This window comes from Protopterus annectens, chromosome 11.part0 (assembly GCF_019279795.1).
Source record: "Protopterus annectens isolate FY-2018-M chromosome 11.part0, PAN1.0, whole genome shotgun sequence".
NCBI classification, from domain to species: Eukaryota; Metazoa; Chordata; order Ceratodontiformes; family Protopteridae; genus Protopterus; species Protopterus annectens.
The window spans coordinates 1,257,097,521-1,257,120,133 of record NC_056745.1 but is presented as its reverse complement, the minus strand read 5'-3'; the positions used below and the strand labels follow the sequence as shown (position 1 = coordinate 1,257,120,133).

At 38.4% G+C, this 22,613-nt stretch overlaps 1 protein-coding gene across 1 annotated transcript in view; it reads right to left on the bottom strand.

The window, feature by feature from the left end:
- LOC122815058 (vomeronasal type-2 receptor 1-like) overlaps positions 1–22,613 on the bottom strand; it is a 246,136-nt gene that overhangs the window by 92,142 nt on the left and 131,381 nt on the right. Inside the window, exon 5 of the mRNA XM_044087302.1 lies at positions 13,314–13,541. Coding sequence (XP_043943237.1) covers positions 13,314–13,541 — 228 coding nt within the window. The remainder of the gene's footprint in view (positions 1–13,313; positions 13,542–22,613) is intronic.

The window sequence follows — 22,613 nt, the reverse complement described above, 5'->3', positions numbered from 1 at the left end:
ATATATGTAATCATATCACACGTTTTGGTCCTTAACATTTGATTGTAATATTTACATACTTTCATGTGTTTTGTGATATGTAACTTGGTTGTCGTCTCTTTTAGTGCATTCATTACTTCATTATTCAGAAACACATGTCTTTGTATAAAATATATTCTCTGTCTGTTACAGCCATTATTATATTCTATTATATTTGTATTATTTAGGTTCATTACCAATCATTCCTTTATTAGAACTAATCTTTTATAGCAGGTAATCAACATACAGACTATTGCTTCATGGAGCTTTAATTAATGTCGGAAAAACAAATGGAGAGTTAGCATGAGCAGTGCTAAAAATCTTCACTTAAGCATTGCTTCCTCATGAACCCATTTAAACATTTTAAGTGCTCTCCCTTCCCATCATCTTAAAAATCTTCACTTAAGCATTGCTTCCTCATGAACCCATTTAAACATTTTAAGTGCTCTCCCTTCCCATCATCTTTACTCTGCTCTGCAATATACCACAGCACTTCACAATATCCATCAGTTAACACCATCATGAACTGTTCTCCAACCTGTTCCCCACCATTCCCTCAGTGCCTCTGTCTTCTACCAGTATCTGGATATCTCAGCCATAACTTTTGTAATCACTAAGCAATGTATTGTCATCTTCACTATTTTTACATAAGACACTTTACAGCTCATGTCTGCCCGGACATGCATTAACATTCAATAAAGAATCATGCCATTTCAACACTAACACTGGTCATCCCTCTTTGTTTATCCCATGAAACACCAGACTTATCAAAAGCCCCTACATTTCAGACTTTCATCATCATTACAACATATCAGAAAGCATCATACCAGCATACGACGCGCAACCTCAGAATACCTTGGAGATCTCCCCAGACAAGCGAAAACATTAAAGTAATACATGCTATGAATATATACAACATCTATTTGTAGTATCAAGTAGGTTCACTCACCTCATTTGACATGCGAATAGAACACCCGTGAGCCTAAGCAATCACACCTTCATTTGAGCAAAGAAAGAAAAAAAAACAGTAAGTGGGCAATGAAAGGAAAAGCATCTTCTTCCATGGAAGCTTAACATGTGCACAAGATCTTGATGACTCAAGACTATGACTGAGAAAAGCTTCCTTAGAATCATTTCATAAAACCTAAGTTTCCACCTCCAGAGATTGCCATTACATTGCTAATACACAGACACCCAGGACAAGCATTGCAACTATCCAAAACAATGTATAACACTGCCAGAAAGCTCTGTTTTCATTTTTCTGGTCAATGATTCACTACCAAAACTGTTTTGCTTGTCCTTTGAATAAGTTTGTGATGTAATAGAGCCAGACACATATAGCAAAAGGCTAACATTGCGTACATGGATATAAAAGGAGCCAAAAGGAAGAGAAACAACAAAAACAAATCCATTGCCTTCCTCACACCACTCAGACTCCTTCAATGTGTGCGAGCAACCATAGCCAGCAGCACAGCAAACCAAAGAAGCTCAGTGTCTATCCCGACAGCAAAGCTTTTCACCCACTCCACATATAACCATCTTTATAAGTTATTCACATGCATAGCTAAGTCTGCAACTACAGCAGTATCACTTTTCATCATATAAGAGAACCAAATATTAATAACAAATCATTTAAACCAATCTCTTATATTAAAGATAATCATTCAGTTGTCAAGTGAAACTGTGCATTTTAGTATGCAAACATAATAATAAAAATACAATTAGATGTAGTAAATAGAATTACCTTTTAACATACATTTCCTTTTGATGTATGAATGTATTGTGAGTTTAGTTTTTTTTTTTCTTTTCACACTTCTGTAATGTAAAGACTGGGTCATATACAAATGAAATAAGACCTGTAAGAGAACACATACATATTATTTAAACACGGAGTCATCTTTCTTTTAATTTCTACATTTTTCCATCCATTTCTTTCTACCATTCTTTTCAGGGAGCTGGTATTCTATTCCATTTCATCAGGCTGTTCAATTATTTTTTTTTTATTTTATAAAGGTTAACACAGAATCTAAGTTCTCGAAGATTTTTATCTCATCAGGAAGAAATATTTTTAGTCTTGCTGGAAAAAGTAAATGGACTTTGATTTGCTTCTTCTTTAGCTCTGTAATTAATGGCAAACACATTTTCTTTTTGAAATTATGGTTGAAGAATAGTCATTGTCAAATCTTGCCGTCCTTTCATTTAATTTGATGGGAGATTTTGCCTGTGCAGTTTTAAGAATTAGTTCTTTATCTTCTGAAGTGAAGAATTTGACTATGACAGATCTCAAAGCAGTATTTTTGTAAGATGAAGGCATAACAGCAAGGGACCTATGTGCTCTCTCAATCCCTTATGACATAGCTTCAGGCAGTTCAAGTGTACTAGTAAGCCAAAATGTCAAAAAACTTGTTAGATTATTACCTTCAATTTTCTTGGTTAGACCAAAAATACAAATATTATTTCTTCAAGATCTGTTTTCCAGATCATCAATTTTATTTGATAAAAGCAAATTCTGTTTTAATAATCAGTGTTGTTTTCTTCTTCCACCTGTCTTTTTTCTACATTATTCAGAGCATCTTCTATTCCTGTTATTTGTAATTTCTGATGGTTGAGAGTCTCCTGGATTTGTTCCATCTGCTTTGTACACTTGTCTTTGAAGATATTTTTATTTATTTATTTATTTTATTTTATTTTATTTTATTTTACATTTGTTAACCGGGAGAGTCCGACTGGATACATGTCCATTTTCAGCGGAGGCCCGGGGAGAAAAGCTCCAAGTACATAACAGACATATGAACATTGTTAATGCAAAAAAAGGAAGATAGTTGAGTCCTTTCATTTAAATATCTATCTTAATATCCATTTTGTCCATTTTTATTGACAATTCCTGTATATTAATCAAAACCACTTGATGTTCCTTCTTGAGTGAAGTGACTTGAGAGTTTTCCTTAGAGTAACTCATCTTGTCTCAAGAAATATTTTCCAATTAGTTGTTTGACAGAAAAATATAGGAATAATTAAATAATTTTTATATGTTATCGTAGAGAAAATTTTCAATAATTACGTTTACCAAAAATAAAAAAATATGATAATGTAGAAAAAAAAATTCTGTCAGAAAATATGACAAATACAGCAGAGCTCAAGAATTCTGCTTCTGTCTCCTCTGCATCTTGGCCACGCCCCCAGTACAATATCTAAAATGGCTGTTCCTGAAGTTTAAGCCATTTGTATGATGTGGTACAAAAGAGCCTTATGCAGTATATAAATTATTTATGAATAACATAACATGATATAAACATAATATATATATATATATATATATATATATATATATATATATATATATATATAGGTGTATAGTAACAGATCTGACAAAATGACATCAGAAAGACTAAAGGTGATGGAGTCTCTATCTTCATTAATGACAGGCACACCTCCAGACTGGTTTGCCAACATGCTGCATTGGAATTACTCCAGGTGCAACTGACAGTTGGCAAGATACCCATCCAAGTTATAGCCAGCTATAGACCCACTGCATGACTTAGGACACCCACTCCTCCTACCGAGACCTACTTAACTCCATCAACACCCTGATCCTTGGTGACTTCAACTACCCCACCATAGACTGGGTGAACTATTCCTTCACTAATGCACTCACCCAACAATTCCTTGACTTTATCAATTCTAGCACACTAGATCAGCTCGTCTCATTCCCCACAAGGGGAGATAACATTCTGGACTTGGTTCTCACCAACATGGGAGACCACTGCACCACTCCCATAGTATGTTCTTCCTTGGTGAGATCAGATCATTGGTCTGTCTCATTCAAAGTTTCTATCCCAGCCAACTCCCCCCAGCCATAACCAGGCTAAAAACTTCTCAAAAGCTGACTGCAACTCCAAAGGGAGGGTATTAATAGCTTCATACAACCGCCCTCTCAAGATGCAGACAACTGTGCTGAACAGTACTCCAAAGCAGTATACAAGCACCTGTACAACTGCATGGACTCAGCCATACCCAACAGTACTAAAACCTGGTCTTCAAGGAAACACAAACCTGTCTGGTGGACATCCTCTATCAACAGGCTTTACAACAAAAGGAAGAAATTGTTGTCCAAGGGTAAAAAGGAACAAATTCCAAATAAATCCCTCTTCGGCCTCAACAAGCAAATTAGATCACTAGTGAAAACCTCCAAAGCCAATTATGAATTGAAACTAGCCTCTGAATCAGTGGGAAACCACAAATCCTTCTTCAGTTACATAAGGAACTTCCATGGCAAAGTACAGGTTTGTTCCAAATTAGTACTTAATGGTATCACTTACACTGATCCTGTTGACTTAGCCAACCAGATAGGTTCAGAACAAACTTCACGCACCATCCCCACAAAGGCCTATTCGGCATCCATGAAACTTGTTCCACACCTCACATCTCTGTAGATCAAGTCTTAAAGGCCCTATCCATGGCAAAGAACACAGCTTCCATGGGAACTCATAGTATCCCAAGCTGTGTTCTGCACCTTCTCCAGAAAGAACTAGGTTCACCATTGAGCACCATATTCAACCATAGCCTAAGTACGAGCTTCATTCCATCAGATTGGAGAACTGCCATTGTCATCCCCCTTGCACAAAGGTGGTGCCAGTACTGACCATGGAAACTATTGGTCCATTAGCTTGACAAGTATGATTTGTAAAGCCATGGTGTGTATTATTATGGATCTCATAAACTAGGACATAGGCAATCTCCAAGCACTTGACCCCACCCAGTTCAGATTCGTCAAAGGCAGATTTTGTCTGTTGAACCTGGTTGACTTCTTTGAGACTGACACCAAGGTCCTGGATGAGGGAAGGTCAGTACATACAGCTTACCTTGACTTGGCCAAGTTCTTTGATACAATCCCCCACACAGGCATAATCAAGAAGCTAACACAACTTGGCATAAATCCCTATCTCGTCAGGTGGGTGGCCAGCTGGCTCACCAATAGGACCCACAAGGTCAAAATAGGTGCCTTCACTTCCGACAGCAGACCTTTCACTAGTGGTGTACCCCAGGAATCTGTCCTGGGACCCCTACTCTTTTGCATCTACTTCTCAGAGGTCCAGGCAAAGACAAAGGGCCTGTGGCTGACTAAGTTTGCTGATGACTATAAATTGGGTACTGTCATCGACTCCCCAAATGATGTTAACATACTGCAAGAGGGTCTCATAGCAACAAATGACTGGTGCCAAAGTCACAGCCTTAAGTTAAATGCAAAAAAATGTATTATCATACCATTCAGAAAAAATACGGCCCCTACTGATTACCACATCAACGGCAACCCTCTAAGCACATGACCTGTGGTGTGAGACCGGTGTACTCAGGTTGGCAACAATCTCACATTCAACCATCATATAGCGGCAGTGGTCAGAAAAGCCTTTTACATGGTTCATTTCATAAGGAAATGGATTGCATCCAGAAAAAAGGAGATTATTACATCTCTATGCTTCTCCCTCATTAGACCAATAATTGAGTATAATGCCCCGTTTGGGATGCACCTCTCCAAACATCTGCACCAACTATAAAGGCCACAGAAATACCTCACAAAGAGAATCCATGGCCTCCAATACCTGTCCTATGTGGACAGGCTCAAATCACTATTCCTCTACGTGGTATCATATAGATTGCTCAGAGTTGATCTGTGTCTCACCTACAAGGCAATATTGTACAGTGCCCTACTAGAGATGCTCCATATCTGTAAGCCTAACCCCTCATGTATTACCCACTAAAAAGGCCTAAATTGAATATGTGACATCAGCAAAACCTGCTGGAGAGGCAGGTCGGTCTCCCAGAGGCTGCCCCATCTCTGGAATAGACTTCCCATGCATGTCAAACAGTGTACCTTGCTCACCATCTTCAAGCACAACCTTGATGAGTGGATGGGAAACCACAGATTTGTCCCATGTGTTCTACCTGTGTCCCTTACTGACAGGGGAGACAAGTGCTGACTGAGGTTTCTTTTTTGGGGATAATCTTTTGGCTAGGCTTGTAAGGGCCCCAGGGCCATTAGCCTAGTAACTTCCTATGATCTTATGAAGATCTAAACATGTAAATATCAACAGCCTTAATATCAACAAAATATCTAAATGTCAAAATATTAACAGTTAAAAATATCTAAACACAAAATATCAGCAAAACTGATGTCAAACTAGGGAAGGATATACACCCATCCATCACTGTTGTGCAATCTCAGAGTTGGTATATATATATATATATATATATATATATATATATATATATATATATATAAAACTAGCAGGTGGTGTGCAAAAACATTGGTATGGGTTGTGGTTAGTTTTTTTTGATATTTTTTGTGTTTAGAATGTTTTTAACTGTTGATGTTTTGAATATTAAACATTTTTGTCAGTATTTAGATATTTCAAACTGTTGCCATACATGCACATATAATGTGTGGTATGTGTATATGTCACAGACGGTCTTCACTGGATTTGATCTCTAAACACTTTCCAAACTTTCTGAGTGATGTGACCCATCTCAAAGAATACATTTTAAAGTGTTATCTTTGAATATAGTTGACCTTATACTTTTTAGATATGCCATGTTTAAAATTTTTATACAATCAGGTTTTGCCACCTCATCAAAGATTACTGAATGATGCAGCAGGTGAATTTTTGCACTAAAATAGCAGTTGAACCTGTTGTCTTAGATTACTATACTGGTTTCATTACTTCTGTTGAGCGTTGACCCATAATTTATAAATATTCCTCTTACTAAGTATGCCATTTCATATTTTTCTCATGTCACACATTTCCAAATGCAAATATTTCATATTTATTAACTCTTTTGGAGTCTTAAATGGTTATTTTTATATATAAATGTCTTGGTGATTTAGTACAAAGTTTTAGTAAATTATAATCAGATATCTTTTCTGTATGCTTTTATTCCTGCTACTTACCAATCCTTCAGAGGTTGGTTGGACTGTTTATTTACCCTTAGTGTAAGAGTTGATCAAAGGACACATCATCCAATCAGACTTCAGGGTTTTACTGATGGCAATATCCTAAGCCCCCACCTTAGATGACTTTAATATACACTTGTGTGAGGGTCTACTTTGCCTCAAGTCCACAGGCATAAGCATACTTCTCTACACCCCCCCAGAAGTTACTGCTTTTCAGAGGATGCCAGAGTGAAGCACATATTCTTGGCCTGGCAGTGAAGTGGACCACTGCCCTCCCCTGAGGATGTATGAGCTGGCATTGGTCATTTACTCCCACCCCTCCTTGGTCGGCTTCTCTTTTGACCAGGCCACTAATTGAATCTGGGTCATTTGGGTTGCAGTCGAGCCTTCATCCCATTATAAAATGGAGCTGACTCTTAAGTTTCTTTTTTTTTAACCTTGTAGTTTTACCTCACTGAGTTAAACTTAATTTATTTTCTGCCTGTATGCCTGTGCAGTATTTAAATTACTTTCTCTGTAATGGATCAGTAAGTGTGATTAAGAAAGGATCATAAAGAATGAGGGAATCTGATTGTCCACAAGTATCTTTTAGCTGAATCATGGTAATGACATAATGCCTCAGATGATTCTTCATATTTTTAAAAAAGAATAATTTTTTCACATATTTTACCTAAGATAATAATGTATAGTGCATGTTCAAATTCAAATTTAAGTGTAAGTTTATGCGCTTTATAACGTAGCATGCCGTACTAAAATCAGTGTGAGCCATCATATGTAGAATACAGACAATATATGTTAGAGCTTGTCAGCAGTGACTGCAATCAGTGACATAAAGTTAATGAATTTGATAAAAATAGAGGGTAAGGTAGAGAAGATAATTCATTAGGGATGTCTTGGGCCTATGCAGTACTGAAGACTCCCAAAGCCACTGTCGTGGTACATTCCAAAGGAACAGGACATGATAAAAAGAGAAACAAAAGCTCAAATTCAAGAGGTCTCAGAATGTACACTCCTAGACCTATTAGCAATCCCAGAGCAGTAGAAGAAAGACAGTAGGCAGGGCAGTAAGGTGTAAGTAAGTCTTTCAGATGGGTGTACCATGTTTAGAGAACCTTGTAGATAATGTGTGATCTCAAACACAGCTACAGAACATTCCACAGTACTGGGGATAATATGGTAATAATGAGATGCTGGATTACACTGACTCTTCTGGCTTATCTAAACAGTTGTCTAGAGTTTCTGTTTCAGCTCAACTGAAACTGACATAAAACATCCTGCCACAGCCCTTGAGGGTAAGTCATGATGCCTTTGTTTGATAATCATAAATGTAGAAGTAAGTGCTTCATGAAATAGCTGTTGTAGTCCCTGAGTAACTGTAATAAATCTATAGAATCATAGGCTGTTATTAGGCTAATGACCTAGTAGGGCCTTTCTAATAGTAGTCAAGTTTTCCTGAAAGAATAATGATGTCCTGTATCCAAACAGGAAATTGAGGGCCAGACATTTATAAACTACCTCTTTCCATAAAGGACATCAGGTCTGGTATAAATTTCCTATTCCCCATCCACTGGTCTGGGTTGCAGCTGAACTGGGTAAAAGACAAATTCAGCTTCGCATGGATGGAAAGCCTTTTCCATAGGAGGGGCATTCTCTGGGAACATATCTGTTTCTCCACCATGTTCTGTTTAAAGTCACAGACAAAATTCAGGTCCCCAGACCTTGTATTTATGGTACTCTGACCAAAATATATGTAGGAGATTCATAAGTTTGGGGGTTTGCAGATGACTTGTATGCCAGTCATAAATTACCCGTCAGCAATCTATAGCAGGGGAAGGGCTTTAACTCATTACATCTGAGTGACCCCTCCAGTACATCTGCAGTTAACTCCTAATGATGCCTCTAGGCATCAAATATTGCTTGTTCATATTTGCATCAATAATTCCAAAACCATGCTATGTACAAGGTTTTAAAAGATTTCATCTTAAAGCTTACAAAATGGCAGACTCAACTGCATTAATAGTTTACCTCTGTCTACTGCAGGCAAATAGATATTAACTGTTGTTTTTATGATATTAATTTATATAGATATAATTTTCACATTTTTCTAAATATCTCAACAATCAAGTAACACAGAACTCCTTAACCTCATATGAAAGCTCTCAGCTGGGATGAATAAAATGCTACTGACAGTATGTGTGTAACTTAAGTGGTTGTTGAGATATAGTAAGTTGTTTATAAAATATTACATATGTAATAGTTAATGTATTTAATGTGACTTATAAAGCTCAGTTTAAGACCTAGAACCTAAAGAATACTACTACTATAAAAATAGTTTGTGCTGAAGGGTTTGCCATTTATACTTCTTTTATAACCTCTGTGGTTCCAGAGATATGAATATTTGTTTGAATTATTAGGACATAATTTGATTCTGTCAAAAGGCTTAGGCTCTGTCCATTGGACGTTCCAGTGCAAACTTCCTGAGTTCCAATTGAGTGAATGAGTTAAGGTGCTCTGCATAAGGCAGCTTTGTCATACCTTTTAGTCTTTTTGTAACAAACCTCTGAAACCACTCTAGTTGCTGCACACACCTTGTCAGGTACATACCAAAGGGAGGATTGTACTCTATGATTGGTCTGATAAGGACAGAGTATAGTGAAATAATGAGCTCTTTGGACCTAGATGCCATGCCCTTATTTAGTTGCGCAATATAAAATGACTTCCTCACCACTGTAGCCACTTGGTGGTCGAAGGTAAGGCTACTATCTATGTGCTTACCCAGATCCTTGACCACTAGTTTGACTCTTAGGGGAGTATTATCAACATAGTAATTAGCCAGGATGGTTGGCTTCTCAAAGTGTACAATTATGCATTTCTTAGCGCTGAGTTTAAGACCATGGCTTTTGCACGATTTGTTAGTTAGAGATAGGCTTTCTTGAAGGATGTTAGTGTCTGCAGGGGAGTTGATGATAAACCCTAGCTTGCAATCATATACAAAAATAGTCGGCCATAAACCTTCAGCATTTGCTTCCATTTCAGAGAAATAGCTGCCAAAAAGGAGCAGGCCTAGTAGCAAGCCCTAGGGGAATCCACTAGTGACTGACCTGTTGTTGGAGGTGGCCTCACCTATTTTGACATCCTGGGTCCTATCAGTGAGCCAGATGGATATCCAGTTGGTGATAAAAGGGTTTATACCTAAATTCGTGAGCTTGTCTATAATGCCTGAGTGGGATATTGTATCAAACGCTTTGGGCAAGTTGAGGTAAGCTGTGTGCACAGTCTTAACTTCATCCAGTCCTTTGGTGATCTTCTCAAAAAAGTCCACCAGATTTAATAAGCATGACCTTCCTTTAACAAAGCTGAACTGTGATGGGTCCAGCACTTGTAGGTTACCTATGTGCTCATTTATCTTATTCATGATGATTCTTTCAATGGTCTTATGCATGAGGCTGGTAAGACTTATGGGCTTGTAATTACCTGGATCAGTGGTTGGACTTCTTTTGTGCAGGAGAATGATGCCATCTTCCATTCCATAGGCACAAAATCTGACTGAAGGCTCCAGTTGAAAAGTGATTCAAGTGGACCAGAGAGGTTATGTTTCATGCTATTTATTAAACATCCTGGGATGTTATCAGGGCCTATTGATGCAGTGTTTCTGGCCTTGGAAAATGTATTTATGACATGTTGCTTAGTAATGGTTGGGGGGATTATGTTATGTAGTATTTCCTTTGGATTAGAGGGGGGGGGGGGTTGGGGGAGAAATTTGAGCTGAACCTGTCAGGTTGCTTATGGCTTTCAGTTCAGTATGGGTGATAGCATTTACAATAGATTCTGCGCATTGTTGTGTATTTCATCTGAGGTTATGAACACAGATGTAGAAAGCTTTGTGATCGTCCTTTGCCTTAGAAGCTATATTTTTTTTCAAATTAGCCTTTGAGGTATTAATTAACACTCTTAGCTGCCAGTTTAGATTGGTCAGGGGGCTTTCAGTATGTATGGCTTTGTTTCTCATACGTTTAGCCAAGATTTTTTTTCTTTTGTTGTAAAACTGATTAATATTATGATTTCATCAGGGTGGCTTGTCTTTTGAGTTTGCCTTATTCATAATATGAAAGGGCACAGCTCATTCCATACAGTTATCAGTATTGCTGTAATTAACTCAGTGTATGTTGTGGTGTTTACTGGGTTTGGGAGTGCTTGGAATTTAGCCAATGTGTTGCTTAATAGAAAATTATCCTTGGAATAGTTCTTAAAGGTTTTTGGATTTGCTAGATACCGAATTTAATTTTTCTTTCAAGTAATACTGCCTTATGATGAGATCTGATGAGTGAAGATATTAAATTGGGTAAGGAACATCAACCCCCCCCCCCATGTTTGTGAAAATTAGGGTCACGGATATGTGTACCCCTGGTTGGAGAATGGACCAACTGTTCTAGGATGTTGGTATCAACAAAGTTTAGGAATCGCTGGGCTTGTGCATTAGAAGGAGTGTAGGATTCCCAGTCTATAGAGGGATAGTTGAAATCCTCCATGAGTATCGTATTAGGGTGAACTGTGAGGGCCACTAGTACACTGAGATAGGTAGTATGGGTTTCCTAGGACATGGAGGGGGATCTATAGGTTGCAAGGATATGGTACAACTCCTTGTTTATGGTGAGTTGCACATGCACGAGTTCCAGTAGATATTATACTGTATCTAGTCTAAATGTGAGATTAGTTTTTGTATACACTGACACTCCTCCACAATTACTTCCCTTCTGTGCAGTAGCTGGTCTAAAGGTGCGAAAGGCATTATAACCTTGAATTGCTGGGGTACTCTCAGTGACTTTAACCCACATCTCCATTACTCCACAGATGTCTACACTCTCCATGGAAAGGAAGGCTTGCAGGGAATGGTGTTTCTTGTTAAGACTTCTAGCATTGAGCAGTACCACCTTCATATAGTCCTTCATAGATTCAGTTAAGCTGGAAGGTTTATCAGTTTGGCATTGCCTAAAACATGAACTGTGGGGGTGGAAAAGGTCTTTGCCAATATCCGAAAGCCTAGAGAGGATAAGTGCAGACCATCCCTGGCAAAGCAGCATGGCCTGTCAACCCTGTGTTCCCAGGCGGTTAATATCTTACCCCAAAGACTGGCTTCGGAAGCAAAGCCAATTGTTAAAATCAATTTTTTTTTTGCTGGCAATGTGGCATCATCTTTGGAGAAGGTAGCATGCTGCTCAGTGCTAGGCTCATACCTGCCTGAGATACATAATCAGCAAGCTCAATCATGTCTTGATTCATATAGCCAAGGGAGGTATGTCTCAGGTCATTAACACCCACATGGACTATTACAGAGTCATATTTGTACCTGTGGTTCAATGACCTGAGTGCCTGTATGACTTGACGGATCCTAGACCTGGACAGGCAGCTTACCATGATTCTCTTCTTACTCAGTATGATGAGGGAGACATCAGTATGCCTCACTACAGAATTGCCAATGACCACGACATTTGGCTGTGTGCTGGTTTGCCTGAAGGGCTTAGCAGTGGATGCATTGGATACAGTGTTACTATGTGTAGCTGTGTGTGGTATTTTAATGGAGTGTTTACGTGATGACTGAGGACCCTTTCTTTGATTGTACTGTGCAGAAGGTCTTTGTGTTTTAGGAAGGTTACTTCTGAGTGTCTCAGCATTAAGTAGTTTTATGAGTAGGGTCTTTACCCTGTGCAGTAAGTATGGTGCAAGTGTCACTGACAACCTCTATAGGATTAGTTTTGGTTTACCTCCAGTGTTAAAGTGTATTTATACCTCTTGCACACTGATGTGGTGTGAGGTTTATTCAGTAATTAGTAAATATTTTTCATAGAGTTTAATTCTGATAGTTGTTGTGCATTAATTCTGTTATCTCAATATCATATTCTGAAGGAGATTAGTGAACTCCAGTGATGTGTTTTATGGAGTTTCTGAACTTTTGCAAGATAAAAACAGACACAAACAATAAAATCCAGGCATACCTCTCAGATGTCCAGAATTTCTCAGAGTGTCCAGATACTTTGTCATGTATTTTTGGTCTATTCATTATAAAATTTGCGGTTTTCTGGCAAATCATTGAGGATTGCGGTCACTAAGAAATAACTGACATTTGAGTTTCAGAGATCATATCTTTCAGAAAATGCAAGCAAATGAAACACCCATTATTCTAACAATGTTCTAAGTCTGAAAGACCAGTATTTAAAATCTATCTCTGATTCGAGTCCTTTATTGTCCAATTACTTTTGACTTTGTCCAGAATTTTTGTGCTAAGAGGCTGAGGGGTTTGCATCCAAGAGTCATTCAAAATGTCTGTTTCACAAAAAAATATTCTTACCTGCTCACTCCCTCCTTTCCAAGAGATGATGCTTGTGTTGATCATTAATTTTTGTCCAGCAGATGCACTGGAGTCATAGCTTCCAACTTTCATGTAGCTTGCTACATTGTGCAGGTTCACCTGCCAGTTAAAGATATCATATCTTGCAGGGGGATCTCCATTTGTATCAAAGAATATTTCATCATTGACACTAGTTCTGAACTGTACATTTCTGAGATAGTGAAGAAGCTAAATACAAAGGACAGTCCTTTACTTATTAATGTCAGTAAATGAGGATGTCTTTTATGCAAACAATGCTATTGCAGTATAATAAGTATTGTTATTAAATATGATGCTGTGTGTCTTACTTAACTTAATATAATGCAGATCACTAGTATAAAAATAATCAAAGAAAGATAATTAGTCATTCCCATGGAGGAGTAGGTACCTTGTGAAATACATACCCTGGTAAAAAGAAATCTTTCAAGAGGCATACGTGTGCTATTTTTTCTCATAACCTCAGTTGGTACAGTAATGAGATGACACTATGAGCCTTCAACAAATAAATTATGTGGAAATTAATTTCATAAGCATAGTACTATGTCTATAAAGAAGTGCCCTGTGAATTCCTTTTGCAGTTTTTACTGCCACCATCTTAAAATCTGCCCTCAGTGGTCCTTGCATTCTGTTCTAGAGCATTTTTCCACCCCACAGTTAGAGAGTGGGCACATTTTGAGAGTGAACTTATGGATTTTGCAAGGATATGACTCATTTCATCAAAGTCCATTAGTTCCAGCCCAGAACAATGAATAACTCACTAATGATTTTTTTTTAGTTTTTACTCAAGCACCAAAAATTCCTCATACAACATATGCAAATAGTGCAGATTTCTGTATGTCCCTTTCTAATGTAAATAACTGCAGTGCCAAGCCGCAGGGTAAGTTGTGTTATACTGATTGCCTATGTGGTATTCTAGGCTCAGCCAAATAGGCTTTCAAGAGTCAGTTATCAGTATAGTAAACAAAACTCTTGCACTGCTTATTGTCAAGCTGATGGCCTTTAGCATGGTTTTATTGAGCAGAAGTCTTGCCAATCTAGTATTTCCCATTTCATTGCTTAAATTATCACAGAAGTGAACACAAATAGCACCATGGCTGCAGAGGATATGAATTTTAGCAAGAAGTCCATCATATGAGGTTGGTGCAGATGTTAAAATGTATGGGATGAGGCCAAAGATGTTTAAATGGTTAGGAAAGGGGCAGACCGATCAGAAGAGAAAGGTTTTTACACGTAACTGTGAAAAGAAAAGAGACAAAGTAGTTTATTAACAGCAGGTTTCAGAATGGGAGTTATCATGATATGACACTAGAGCTGGACAGCAAGGTCAGAATTCATGCTGTTGATACCAAGTTGTTGTGTCTGTCAGAAATGGAGTTGCATTCTTCAGTGGGAGATGGTGCAGCTTACACTGAAGGTGGGCAGATACTAGTTAGGATTTAATGCAAAGTGCAAGGTTATACATTTCAGTGGTGGAAAGTCAGGGAAGGCATGCAGATCTGAAGTGGTTTTCATATAAAGAAGAGAAGAGGATATGGAGGTCATAGTCACACTTGGCTAAATCATGCACTGCCATATGAAGTTGTGGTAACAAGGGCCTATATGCTGATGGGAAGCACATGAACGGGGTTGGATTCCATATGTGCTTATGTCTTTCTTGCACTCTGCAGGATATTGGTAGAGTATATGCAGTTGTGGTTATCATGCAGAAGTAGAGAGTTTAAGCTAGTAGAAAATTAGTTGCTGCACTGGTGAAGTGAGTAGATCTGGTTTTATCATTAGGAGAAAATTAGATGTGGATGACAGGAAAGAAGAGGAACAATGGTGTGGTTTAAATATATTTTATTGTTAGGTGATAATTTTAGACTGGAATGAAAAAGGGAAGGAAAGAATGGGAGAAGAAAACATGGCTGATATCTCACTGGTATATGGTTCAAGGCAGACTTAAAGGAATGCCTTTTTTGCTGAGGGTAGTGGGCCCTAGGTCTCAGTGGCTAAGGTAACAGTGCAGTGTATGTCTATAATGGTGTCTGCAATGGAGCAAAGAATAAATAAGGAATTAGATGATGGGCAGATGTGCTGAATTCTGCCTATGGAATAGTTTTAACATTTTCTGTGCATAGCACCAATATCTCTGAATTTAAGGATTATGTGCAGATGTTTGTTTACCTCTTCCTTTTGCTCTCATACACTCATCGTGTGAGTTGGTTATTCTAATTTTAAATATGTACTTTTTACTTTAGTTACATCAGTGCCATTATATTTATTAAGTTTTAAAAAATTGTGTTTGTATACACTGTATGTTGAGCAGCTGTCCATTTCCTTCCTGATAAGGTCAAAAGTGGGGCAAACAGTATTTAGTTTATTATTGCAAGGCATTAAATTGAAGAGAGTTTTGCTATGCTAAGTACAGATACTTAGATTCTATAGCATTCTGTGTAATTGAATGTATTTATTTATTTATTTGACATTTGTTGACCAGGTTAGTCTGACTGAGCCGAAGCCCTTTTTCAGCCGAGGCCTGGGGAGAAAAGCTCCACAATTAACAAGACATGTAACATAAATGGTAGATACAGTCAGATTATGAAACATTAATTAACAATAAATGAAGTACATGATTAATCTACAGAGTGAGTAAGAACATTCTAGTATTAGTTACACAATCTACAGCATCTGTTCAATTAGTAGTAACCAAGTTACAATAGTAAGAGAAGCAGCATAACTGTTGTAAATCAAGAAGTTTTCATCATATGTGAAGATAAATTGAGCTAGTGTTGGATGGGTGCAGGTCAAAGTAAAATTGTCAGTAGAGATGGAAGAAAGATGGATATTATGGAGTAGTCAGTCAAGGAGGGTGGTTGCAGTGACAGAGCCATACACTCTTTAGATATTTTTTGTAACAATTTTAAATTTATTGTGGTGATAGATATTTCTAATATCCAGCGGAAGTTCATTCCAAAATTGGGCTGGGGAGTAACTGTACAGGTTTTGTCCTATTTTGGTTTTTGGCTTGTAGATTTGAAGAAGGTTTTGTTCTGAGATTAGTAGGGACGTATGTGGGGAGTAGAGGGAAATTAGTGAGGCAATGTTGGGACAAAAGGAGGGCAGATACAATAGAGAATGAATTATTTGAAGCTGAGAGAAGAGCAGATGGTGGGGGAGTACTAGCCAGTTTCATTTTTTAAGAACAAGACTGGTGTGAGTTGTAGGAATGCTCAGTTATGAATCTAGCAAGTTTATTGTAGGTGGTTTCTAGTTTCGAGAGAAGAGTGGTTTGAAGGTTAGTCAGAATTTGCGAGTCATAGAATAGAGTGGGGCATGGGATAGGGAGATTTTGTTTTCATTAGACAATAATTTTTTGTTCCTGTATAGAAGCCCCAGTTTCTGATGTTTTTTTATAATGTTGTTGAGAATGTGCAGATCAAATTTGAGTTGGTCATCAATGATGACCCCTAGTAGTTTGATGTGTGATTCCACAGTGATGGGAGTGTTATTGAGGGATGAGATTGAGAAGGAAGATTTGAGATGATTCACAGTTTTTGGGATGAAAAGCAGGAGATTAGTGTTTTTTGGATTTAGAATTAGCTGGCTTTGGTGATCCAGGTTTCAGTGGATAAGAAGGATTCCAGTGTTCTTGTATTTTGGTCAGAGAGGGAATCAGCTATTGTAATGGCTGTGGAGTCATCTGTGTATTGCACGATTGATGACTGTGGGCAAGAAGTAGAAAGTTGGTTAGTAAAGATATTAAACAGTAATGGGCCAAGGATTGCACCTTGTGGTACTTCCATGTGGACAGGTAGAGGAGGAGAAGTTGCAAAAAGCCATTTAACAGACTGAAGTTGATCACTGAGGTAGCTAGTAACCAGGAAATACTGGAGGTGGAGAGGTTAAGTTCAGAGAGTTTAAGAGTAGGGGTGGAAGACGGTGTCAAAAGCCTTAGAGAGGTCAAGAAATAGGCATGAGATAAGTTTGTTTTGATCTCTAGCTTGGGATATGGTGTTTATGAAGGAGATGAGGGCAGTGGAGGTGCTGTGTTTGGAGCGAAAGCTATGTTGTGTAGAGGTAAGTAGGTTCTTCTGTAAGAGGAAGTGAGGATCTGTTTCTGTACATTTTTCTCTAGTATTGTGGAAAGAGGGGCTAGGATTGCAATTGACCTAAAGTTAGCAAGTTCAGAGGATTTACCTCTCTTGTGGATGGGTATGGTACAGAATTGTTTCCAGATTGTGGGTACTTTAGATTCAGTAATGGAATGGTTAATAAGGATAGTGATGGGAAGGGCAAGAGAGTTAGCTATTTTTTTGGAGAAAGGGTGAGGATAGGTTATCTACAGAGGGGGAGCAAGGTTTAAGCTTCAAGAAGCTAGGAGTTAATGTAGTTGGTGGATACCGTTTTCAAAGTGAAGGCCTGAAATTGGTTGCAGGGTGTGGGAGGGTTATGGGGTATGTATGTTGCATATGGGTTGGGATTAGTTTGGAGTGCTAGTTCACTGATAGTGTCAATGAAATACGAGTTGAAATTGGTTGCAGTTTCAAGGAGAGTGTTATTGGGGCAAGGCTAGGGGGATGAAGGTTTGCCTGGATGTAGAATTTGGTTGACGGTGTGCCAGAGTTTATTTGGGTTTGCTATGTGGAAGTTGGAGGTTTGTTATAGAAGTTTTTCTTGTCATTATGGATGGATTTCTTAGTAAGGTTACAAAGTTCTTTATAGAGTTGGAGGTGGGAGGGAAGTTTGGTTTTGGAACAGGTCCTCCAAGCCTTAGCTCTTTATACATTAGGGAATGGGTGGCTTGTGTGAGCCAGGGGTATGTGATAGATTTTACTTTAATAGTACGCAAGGGGGCAAAGGAGTTGAGTACATTAAGGAATACTGAACTTTAGAACGGCATCATCTAGGGGTAGGTGTCTAAGGAAGGACTAGTTAATGGTGGAGAGATGATTGTTGAGCATATCAGAGTCAAAACTGGACAGTTTGCGACAAACTATGTGCTTATGTGTTGTTGTATAATGTGGAGAGAATCTAAGGACTTTGATTGGGCAGTGGTCAATGAGGGAATCTGGCAGTGTATCTGGGAAGTGATATTTATGGGGGTGGGAGACTAGTATCCAGTCAAGAAGAGAGGTAGAATTAGCTGATTTATTAGTGTAAGTAGGAACGGAGATTAGTTGGGAGAAGCCATGTAAGTTAATAGAGGAGCTTGGGGTATCTAAGGAAAGGGTAGCCAATTAATGTTTGTGTTACCCATGACTATAGTTTTATTAGGTAGGTGTTGAGTGAGTCAGGAGAGAATACGTTCTAATGCAGGGGTATTGTTACCAGGGGAAATGTAAATCACAACTATAGTGATTGTGTTGTGGACATTTATTTTGCACTTATCATCTAGCAGTTCAGCTGAAGCGACAGTGAGTGAGGGGATATCTAGAGGGGTTACTGTAAGGTGGTTGGAGAAAATGATAACAAATCCTCCACCTTTTTTCTGGGTTCTATCAAGTCGTAATATGTTATATCCAGGGGGTAGGAAGTCTTTGTCAGGAATGTGGAGTTTCTGCCAAGTGTCACAGAGTGTAATGATGTCAGGAGAATGATGAACCATCCAGGCATGGAATTCAGTGACTTTGTTAACTATACTTATGATGCTCATGGGATAAAGAGAAAGGTGTTTTATAGGAGTGGTAGGGTGAGGAGGAGTGTGGTGCATGGTGATAGAGTCAGAGGAGGAGGGGATGTCAGGTCCAGGGTTGGGATGGATGTCACCAGGTAGGAGCAGGATAGTGAGAGTGGGAAGTGCGTTGTGAAGAGGGGGGGGGGTAATATTTCACCTTAGTTTTAGAAAAGATTGTGGAGCCAAGTGGAATTTGGAGTATAAGAAGATGGCCTGTGAATGTTGGGGTGGGAGAGGCTATCAGAAATGACTGAGGGACAGATGTAGTAACAAGAGGATAGATGGAAGTTGGTGAGGGGTGGAGGGGGTTTAAGTTGGTACTGTAGGAGGAGAGATTATATAAGGAGATTACGGTAGAAGTTGAGAGAAGGAATAGAACTATGTTGGAGAGAGGCATGGTGGAGTAGAGAAGGAGGAGTGGGAGTAGTCAGGCTGAAGGTATAGAGGAAAAGCCTGGATATGTGCAGAAATATAGGAGTGAGTAGTAATGGTTAAAGAGGGGGAAATTAGAAGGAGCAGTAAAGATTAAAGAGGTGGTATTAGAAGACTAAGTAGTAATCATGGAAATGGGAGAAGTCTTTGTTTATTTAATTGAGTAGTTCAGGTGATTATGGAGGGAATGGTCAGGCAGTTTATGTGTTATACAGGATCAGTGGGAAGAGAAATATAGTGTAAGTTAAGTTAAGTAGGGGTAATGAGTTGAAGATCTTAGCAAAAGGAGGGGTTAATGAGTTCTAGAGGTGGGGTCAGAAAGGGAGCTGGGAATAAGTGGAGAGATAGTACTGACAGGATTTAAGTCAGTAGTTGACAGAGTGGAGAATAGGCGTGGTGGTTAGAGTGAGTGAAGCTGACTGGAGGAGAGGGGGTGGAGTGGATTGCAAATAGGGGGATTGGTATAAAGGAAATGAAGTTAGGGGTTGGTGGGAGTGAGGGTAGTGTAGGGGAGCGGAATGAGCCCAAATGAAGCGAAGGCGAACGGGGCAGGTTGAGCCATGGAATGGAGCGATACAACATGATAGAGTCAATCAATTCATGTAAGTGAAAGCCAGGGTTAGTAGAGAAGTACCTTTGCAAACCTAGATAATAGAGATTTCAAGAGACAACAGTAAACTTAATAGACCAGAGAGTTAAATACATTGGAGTTGTAGCTAAGGAGTAAGCTTGCAGTATTCAGGGCTGTTTAGGAAACTGTGGTGTGTAGTAGCTATATAGTTTAGAGGCTGATTAGCTAAAGAACAGGGGAGGGTAACATGAAGATCTATGTAAGATTCTGGTGGGGGGGTGGAGATGAGGACCCCAGTAGTGTGCAAACTAGTGGCCGGTAGACTTAAGCTGTAGTACAGAAGTACAAGTTTTAAAGACCTACGCTAAGTTTCTTTGGTAAAGATCATCCAATAGTGGACAAAAACTCCTCGGGAGAAGGGCGCATTCCTGGGAGCATGCCGAGTGGGTGGGAGGATTTCTAGTAGCAACTGATGGGACTGTAGGCTGAGAAGAGAAAGAAAACATAAATAGAGACTCATTACCTATTTCATATCTCAAACTTAGCTAGTGGCACTTCAAGGTAGGGGTGTCTAGATGATGTTCTCCTGTGCATCATTTCCACCTGCATGTCAGATGTAGTATTACAGGCAGGGAGATAAGAGTTGACAAATAGGTGGAGCTTCATGGCCATGAGACTGTCTAGCAAAGGAGTTCCCCTGTAGGGTGGCATGGCCATTGTGTCTTCATTCTCCCCATCCAAGCTAAGGGATGGGCTTATGGGGTCAGTAGTCCACTAGGGAATTAAATATGTTTTTGAAAACAGAACTCTTGACAACCATCTTCACAGGAGGTTGGAGGATGGTTTGTACTATACCATACTGTATATGTGGTGGTTTCAAGCTGTCTCTTCCCCTTGCCTGCAGTAAAGCTCCACCTATAGAATGAATTTGGTACTACAAGCATTCTGGCTTCCCACATGCAAGTGGAGCTTCCACTTTGCAAGAGGCTCATTTAGTTCTCTGAACATTTTTCATTCCATAAGTAATTCTGTCAGTATATAACACACAGACATACTTCACTGTTGGCAATCACTTGATTTACATACTCCAGTATAAAATAATTAATTTTGACTCTGACAAAAACGGCAGATGTTGCTATGTAACCTATACTAACCCTGACCTCTAACTACTGATCCTTAATATATATGGACCTTGTAACAACCAGCAACATTTTATCATCTCTTTATATAATATACTAGCAAAATTCAAAGATCACTTTATAATCATTGGTGGAGATTGGAATACCTATCAATACCCTAAACGTGACAGTTCTAACCCCAATAATTTTTTTTAATAAACAAGCCACATTAGCAACTGAAAAACTTAAACAAGACTTCAAACTCTTTGACCCATTCAAATATGCTGGGGAAAAACAATAAAATCGAGAATTTTACTTTCTATTCACAATGCCACAAAATGTGGTTGAGAATCAATTTCTTTCTGATCTTAGAAATATTTTTAAATATGAATATCTACATATACACACACCAGATTCTTTTCAGATCATGCAAAAATTTCATTAAATATCGTTTGGGATAATAAACAATGTTTACACCATAGGGGTTACAACTGGTCTTTGAATCCCAATCTACTAAAAAAACAAGATGTGATAGAAGGGATTACCACTCTATTAAACACAACGATATCTAATATCCCTAACTCTCAACTCCCAATAGATATTGAATGGGCTTCAACTAAAGCACACATTAGAGGTTTCATTATCAGTAAAGCAACACATTAAAAAAATACTCTAAGGAAGAATCAGTTCTAAAAGAAAACAATAAATCAACTAGTAAAAGAAATACAAGATAATTACAATAAACAAACTGAGGAAAATCTACTAAAAACACAATGAGACCTATACATATTGGAATCCAATAACTTATAATTTCTTGAAACTAAGACTTTAGCTAAATACTCCGATGGCATTCAAATTCCATCAAAGGCACTAGCCAGATTAATCACCCTCCACAAACCACCACCCGCCATATCAGAAATTAGCTACCAAGATAAATCATATACGAATAGTATGGAAATAGTAAACCTGTTTGAACAGACCTATTCTCAGATCTATGGAGAACAATCCCTGTCTGAGACAGAAATAGTCAGATCACTTTTTCTTCAAAAGTTAATATTCCCCAAACTGGATTCTAATCAGCAGAAAAATTTAATCAACCCAATCACTCAAAACGAGATTATTAACACAATTAATAAATTAAAAATGAACAAAGCCCCAGGCCCAGATGGACTTACACCAGAATTTTACAAAACATTCACCTCGCTAATCACCAAGATACTATACCAAGTATTAAGCTATATAATAAATAACAAAATCAATGACACCCACTTCAATGCATCCAAAACTATCTTTATTCTGAAAGAACATTCAGACCCCAAAACCCTTAGTAGCTACAGACCTATCTCACTACTAAATGTAGATGCCAAACTACTAACATCAATATTAGCAAACAGAACGAAGAATATTATCTCAAATATCATCTCACCAGAACAATCTGGATTCACCCCACATAGACAGACCAGTGACAATACATTAACATTGGA